Genomic DNA, 6,978 nt, shown 5'->3' on the forward strand with positions numbered 1-6,978 from the left:
CCGGCCGGGGCGGAGCGAGGGCTCGGTCCGGGGAAGCTGCCCCCTTGGACCCTCCCGGCCGCTCCCGGGAACCGCTGCTGGCAGCAGCACCCGAGGGCATTAGGGACGCGGTCCGGGAGCCGGCTTTTCCCTCTGGTGAGGCTGTTGGCGTGACCTCGGGAAAGTGTCGGTGGGTGGTAGGAGCGATGCTGGAAAGGTGAGGGTGCAGAATGGTACCCAGGCGGCCGGACCTCGGGAATACAGACAGAGGTCTGAGGCACAAAACAGCGAATGTACTTTTCTGCTTAAGACCGAGCAGACCACGGGACGTGCTAAAAGCATTTATTTTTCTCCTTGCAAGTTGCCCAGTGACTTGTTAAATCCCAACTTCATACCCTCCCAGGCAAAGGGGAGAAGATGCTGCTGCAGCTTTAGATACACACAAGAAACGTTTCTTTGAATGCAGGTCATGCTTTATTCTCAAGTCTGCTTGCCACCATTCCAGCCTAGCACAGGGACCCTGCCAGGGCGTAAGGTACCAAAATAAGTTACATTAGGAAGGATTACAAAGTATTATTTGCTGGGAAACCCACCAGCACCCATCTCCCCTGTTTCAGTAACAGGATATCCTGCTACCATGGCAGAGCAACTCGCAGCAGCAGCTGCCTCATGTGCCAGCTTCCCAATGGACTTAAAACCAGAGGATTCCCAAGGTCATATATCCCACTAGGAAAGAGAATCTGCAAATCCCACGCTTAAAAGAAAACCCCACCTTGCTAAGGGTTTCTCTGTGAAAGAAAAAGCACTTGGCTGATCCACAGGGAAAAATCTTTTGAGAAGCAGCCTCTTGCCCCCACACCGCTCCCAGCCTACTGCAGGGCTGGGCCTCGCCGGAAGCACAGCAGGCACAAGGAAGTTGTGTCTGTAATGTGTATTTTTAAACTTGTGGAAGGAGGGAAACAGTATCAGAGGTCAAGCGCATCATCCTCTCAAGCTGTCTGCAGCTCCTGTGAATTAAAACCAAACCCAACATTAAAACTAAGCTGAGAGCACTTCTCTGCCACAGCTTGTCTCAGCAAGAGTCATTCACACATACAGCCGGGCTGACTTCAGAGCCTGAATCTTCCTTTTCAGAGCAGCAGCATGATTTAAGAAGTAATAAAAATCAAGATAAGGAGTTGCCCCACCTTGCTTATCAGCTCTGCTTGCAAGCTACATCTTACTGTAAACTCAGCCTGGGACAGCGAGAGAGCAGGAGGCAGTCTTGGCACAACCGGTGGCTGGACACCGTGAAAAGGAAGTGCTGTTCTAGCCAGGGAGCCTTGGCCAGAAGAGCTGGAGTTTTTCAGAGATCTTCCTCCGGTGCGCTGGTTTTTACCTCCTTTGCAGCCAGTTCCGCTTCTGTGTCTTTCTCTGCCTTCTTTTCCAGCTTCTCCAGCACATCACTCTCTTCCTCCAGGATCCTGTGTACTCCCTTCGGTTCTTCGGGTGTCTTAGCCACCTCCTCTGATGAGGCAGCCTTTTCCAACACGGGTGATTTTGTATCAGTCACCATCTCTTCCTTCCGCTGCTTTCTGCTGTCCAGGGGCACTTTAGCTATCACCCTGATTTTTACCTCCTTTGCAGCCAGCTCTGCTTCTGTGTCTTTCTCTGCCTTCTTTTCCAGCTTCTCCAGCACATCACTCTCTTCCTCCAGGATCCTGTGTACTCCCTTCGGTTCTTCGGGTGTCTTAGCCACCTCCCCTGATGAGACAGCCTTTTCCAATACGGCTGATTTCATATCAGTCACCATCTCTTCCTTCTGCTGCTTTCTGCTGTCCAGTGACACTTTAGCTATCGCCCTGAAGGGACCCACGAGCCAGTTCAGAGGGGTATTCCCAGTCACATACTCAAACAGGTCATCTAGGGACCTTCGGGCTTCTGCCACATGGGCCTGGCTCTGGGTCAGGGTGGTGCTGGACAGGTCCTGGAAAGACACAGCACTGGAAAAAGAACGGTGGAGCTTGTGGATGTTTCGAGTGGCCTGATACACAGCTTCTTGGATGTTGCTGGGGAGGCCTTGGATGCTGGCTTTCAGATTCTCATAAGCAGGTTGTAGTTGCTGGGTGATGATACGCAGCATAGCTAGAGTCCGGGACTCTACCTGCTGGGAAAGAGACACAGCTCAGTTACTAGAGCAGAGGAGATGTACACTATCCAGAAGAGGCCTGATTAAATAAGTCCTTCTACGGGTACCTCTGCTTGGGAGGCAGTTTTAACTTGGTTTCCTTTGGGTTGGGTCAGGCTCCAGTCCACCCACAGCTGATGGAGCTTCTCCTGCCCATCCAGAAGCTTCTGGCCAACCTCCTGTTTCACAGATTCAATCTGATGAGAAAAGCAAGAGGAACAGCTGTATTGCAAGCACACACAGTCAGAGAAGCACAAGCACTTCCCTCCCAGGGAGGGATCCAAGAGGATATGCAGCTGGTACAGGATGGGGGAAGAGCTTCCATCTGGGTAGCAGGGCAGAAAGACTACAGACAGCAGGAAGAAGGAAAAAAGCATGTTTGTACCAGTTTTATTGCCAGCTGTAATCGTGAGAGAGTATCCTGGGTGCTTTGCTTCACGCGCTGCAGCTTGCTGAGGGACTGCTGGTAGGCTCGGTGGCGGACTTTGTGAGAGAGGGAGCCCAGGCGCACAAAGTAACTCTGCTGCTGTTTCTGCTCCTCCACAGAAGCCACACCAAACCCCTTGACAGTGGTGGCCAGTTGACCTGAAGGAAACAAGAAGAGAGATGCAGCTGTGCTCCACTCCCCCAGCTGCGAGCAGGGCAAAGAGGTAAGATCACCCGCTGCAAGACACGAAGGCTGAAGCTTGCTGTGTCAACTGTGGCGGTTTGTAGTTGCTCAGGTATTAAAGACAGGCTGGTCCCTGCTCAGTGCGTTCTCTTCAGATAAGCAGACTTGGCAGGTTGAAGCACACACCCACGTGTTTATTTGCATTGAGGCTGATGGGCAAGGACCAGGTAGCAAATGCTTGAACTCTGTCCCATACCATGCGGCGAGTCTGTGTTGACAGCCAGCCAGCTTGGTGGCAGATTCAGAGCTGCTTGTCCACTTCATAAGATGAGTCTTGCAGAGTCAGGTGCTCTCTAGTCAGGCAGGAAAGGGTTTGTACTTACAACCGCCAGCTAAGCATTTTCTCACCTAGTTCCTCCTCCGTCATGGGGAGGTAGTGATCCACCAGATCTTCTGATATACCCAGGACAGATTCTACACCACCCGCCACTGCTTGGCTCACTGCCTTGGCTTTGCTTATGCTGTTGGTCACCACTGAATTGGTCTTCTCCACTCCCTCCTGGATAGCCTCTCTGCTCTGCTCCAAGGCTGCATTTATTTTGCTAGTAATGGTGCCATATGCAGCATCTAGAGCTGTACTGACTGTAGAAGTGACCACTGATTTGGTCTTCTCAACACCATCTTGGACAGCCCCTTTGGTTAGGTCCATTGCTTCAGCCGCTGTGTTGGTCACAAGATCCTTTGCACCCTGGGCAGCCCCTACAGCAGCAGTAATAGTAGAAGCAACCGCTGACTTGGTCAGTTCAACGCTGTCCTCCACCATGTGTTTGCTGAGGTCCACTGCTTCGGTCACCTTGTTAGTCACAAGGTCCTTGGCACCCTGGGCGGCCTCCACGGCGTTGACAATGGTCGAAGCAACCGTAGACTTGGTCAGTTCAACGCTGTCCTCCACCATGTGTTTGCTGAGGTCCACTGCTTCGGTCACCTTGTTAGTCACAAGGTCCTTGGCACCCTGGGCGGCCTCCACAGCATTGACAATGGTGGAAGCAACTGCAGACTTGGTCAGTCCAATGCTGTCCTCCACCATGTGTTTAGTGAGGCCCACTGCCTCTGTCACCTTGTTAGTCACCAGGTCCTTGGCACCATGAGCAGCCTCCACAGCGCTGTTAACAGTGGAGGTGACCACTGACCGGGTCAGCTTGACACTGTCCCCAACAACATGCTTAGTGAGGTCCACAGCTTCAGTCACTTTATCAGCCACGGCTTCTTTTGCCTCACAGGCAGCACCCATAGCAGAGGTCACTTTGGTGGAAACCAGCTGCTTGGTGTCGGAGATGACCTGCAACAGGGAGAAGCAGAGAAAGATCCTATTTCAGAAAAAGAAAAGTTTTTCCTTCCCCGAAGTAGCTTTTCCATATGGCTAAATTGGGCTTGCAGTCTTGTGGGAGAGCTGGGGACCTACATGGACACACATTTCCATGTGCTGAAGGAATACCTCCAGCTTTCGTCAGCTAACAGTGCCTCCTCTAGCCCATTCCAGAGACTGACCTGACAAAGACAGTGCTGCTGGAGCTTATTTCCTCATATTCTTCTGGACCCATAACAGTTCCATCAGGCAAGAGATCAAGTTGTGGCTTTCCTGGGAAAAGCCTTCACTTTACCTTATCTGCTGGCTGCTGAAGAAAGGGCAAGTTCTCCTCCAGCTGATCCAGCCCCTTGCAGGCATATTCATTTACGAGGGCAACTAGAAAAAGCAACAGGTACCAGTTTATTCCTCAGTTTGGAGAGGGGTTTTTGATGCTACAGTGGCCAATTCATGATACAGGCATGAAAGCAAGCAAGTAAAAAAAAAAAAGAATAATTTGCCATTGTGGGGGTGCGTCTTGTTAAAAAGTGAACAAACCCAGCAATTCAGCAGGTTCAGATTGTCTCCTTTTTGTCTTCCCAGCTTGCTAGCTGTCAGCAGCACATTGCTCCAGCTGGGATGCAATACTGGCCCTTGGTGGGTAGGGCCAGTTTAAAGGATTGGAAAGTGCTGGGATGATGCAGACTGAGCTGAATCCTAGATGGACACTGCTACTACCAGTTGGGATGCTCATAACTTGGAATGATAAAGGAGGTAGTTTTTACTTAGTGACTTTAAGAAGCCCCAGACAAGAGGCCAAACTTTGCGTCTGCCAGTAACAGGTTCATGTCCCTGCAATTCAGTGGGTTCATTGAGCAGCTGGGTGGAAGACTGTGCTGTGGCTATCTAGAACTTTAAAGCCCACCCAGTCCCACCCCCTGCCATGGGCAGGGACACCTTCCACTAGACCAGGTTGCTCCCAGCCTCATCCAGCCTGGCCAGAGATGGGGCATCCACAGCTTCTCTGGGAACCTGTCCCAGTGCCTCCCCACCCTCTCTGGGAAGAAAGGAAAGGTGCTCCAGGAGATGGATATCAGCCAAGAGGCACATGAAACTCCCCTCCCCACCTATTCCCCCCCATGTAGAAAGGGTTGCTCTAGCCTCCTCACTTACTCTGTGGCTCAAGCTGGTTCAGGATGGGCTGTGCCCCGCCAACCACGCTGCCTACTGCGACAGCAGCCACAGTCTCAGCCACATTGCAGACACCACTGAGGTAAGGATGCTTCTCCTTGGTGTAGTTGTAGGCAGAGGAAACCAGGTTGAATGCAGAGTTGAGCAAGGGCAGGCTGGTTACCCGATCGACAGCGCTCTAAAACCCAAGAAAAGTGACATTAGAGACCCAGCCTCAAGCTGGCGAGCGAAGACAAACCTTGTGTCTGTCCAGAAAGGTCCTAAGGGGACATCCAGTCCGTCTCCTCATCTTAAACTCCAGGTTGAAGGGACTCATCCAAAGACCGCTAGCAAGTCAGTGACAAGCCAGGATTAAGAGTTTGAGCTCTGGGCTCCTGAATTCTGAGTCATACAGGGCTTCAGCACCAAACCCAGATGTGGAAATTGGGCCTATGATGACTCGTGTTTCAGACTTGGATTACTTGAGCCAGCCCTGAAGTACTCATGAGCAAAAAAGTTAGTTTCTGTATTAACTGAGCTTAGATTTAGCCACAGCTTCAGATGGTTAATCCATCTGCCACTCCCAGCCTGGTTTCGAGGTGCTGACAGAAGGTAGTTTATCAGCATACCTGCCAGCAGGTAGTTTAACTGCTGCATGTTGGAGCACTGCCTGCCCCAGCACCTACCGCTTGCTGCTGTTCCTCAGCCTTCAGCAGCTCATTTTTTGTGCTCTTTTCCGATGCCATACTGAATCCAGCTGCAGCTGAAAGGAAAAACAGGAGTCAGTACAACTTGATTTCCCCCAGTGACCTCAAGTGTTAGCAAAGCTGGTGAAAAGCAGGGGGCAGAGGCAGGATCCATCATTCAGCACATCCCAGGAACATTAGTATGGCATCACTGATCTTTCTGGCCAGGGTGTGAAGACACTTGAGAAATTCCATGATTTATGATGTGCAGATATTTATGTAGGACAAGGACTGTACCCAGTCACCCCCCTCAATCCCCCCAAAACCAAATACTAAAAAAAAATAACCATCCTACTTATTTTATTGCTGATAACATTTGACTGGCTTTGAAGTTACAGGTCAGAAGTGGGTGAGAGCTACCGTATCTGTCACGCGTTTGCTCTGCTGGAGGTACTGCTGGTTTGGCTTCCCACTGCTCACACTCCTTGCTGGCCAAGGGCTGGGATGCTCGAAGGGAAGATGAGTCCTGCAGAAGCGAGGCTAATGGTGGGCATCCCTGTGTTGTCTCAGTCGTGAGAGTACTGTCCTGACATGCCCAGCTGAAATCCAGCTGCAGGAGGGCTTGCAGGACAGTAGGGTAAGTAATTTTTTTGGTTTAAATTTCAAGATGTGGTAAGGTCAGTTTAGTAATGGAGTTTAAAACCAAAAATTCTTATTTTGAAAAATATGTCTGAAGTTGTTTGATACCCTTTAAGGGGGAAAAGTCCTCAGGTTGCCCCCACTTTGTCTGAAGTGGAGATGGGGTTTGCACTGGTTGGTCCATTTTCCTCAGGAGGAAAATGAGACTTCAGAAAGAGACTGGCAGGACTTCAGCTCCCTCCAGAAAGGTTCCAGGGCCAGAGATGCTAAAACAGCAATAGGCATATTTTACCTTCCTAAAAGAGTTCTGGGTTCTTAGCCCCTTTCCTCCGAAGGCTCACTCCCCAGAATCCTTTGCAAAGGGCACCGAAATGGGGCCTAT

The 6,978-nt window shown here is 50.9% G+C and overlaps 1 protein-coding gene across 1 annotated transcript; it reads right to left on the bottom strand.

The window, feature by feature from the left end:
* Window positions 1-1,357: 1,357 nt before the first annotated feature.
* LOC104504974 (perilipin-3-like) lies at window positions 1,358-6,034 on the bottom strand (the record flags this gene model as incomplete). The annotated part of the gene is made up of 10 exons (XM_010152583.1): window positions 1,358-1,498; window positions 1,634-2,122; window positions 2,215-2,343; window positions 2,532-2,731; window positions 3,165-3,261; window positions 3,511-3,645; window positions 4,030-4,095; window positions 4,418-4,500; window positions 5,275-5,470; window positions 5,958-6,034. Coding segments are annotated over 10 exons (1,613 nt in total), but the record flags the coding sequence as incomplete, so codon positions are not given.
* Window positions 6,035-6,978: the final 944 nt, after the last annotated feature.

The sequence above is a fragment of the Eurypyga helias genome, unplaced genomic scaffold, assembly GCF_000690775.1.
Source record: "Eurypyga helias isolate BGI_N326 unplaced genomic scaffold, ASM69077v1 scaffold4535, whole genome shotgun sequence".
NCBI classification, from domain to species: domain Eukaryota; kingdom Metazoa; phylum Chordata; class Aves; order Eurypygiformes; family Eurypygidae; genus Eurypyga; species Eurypyga helias.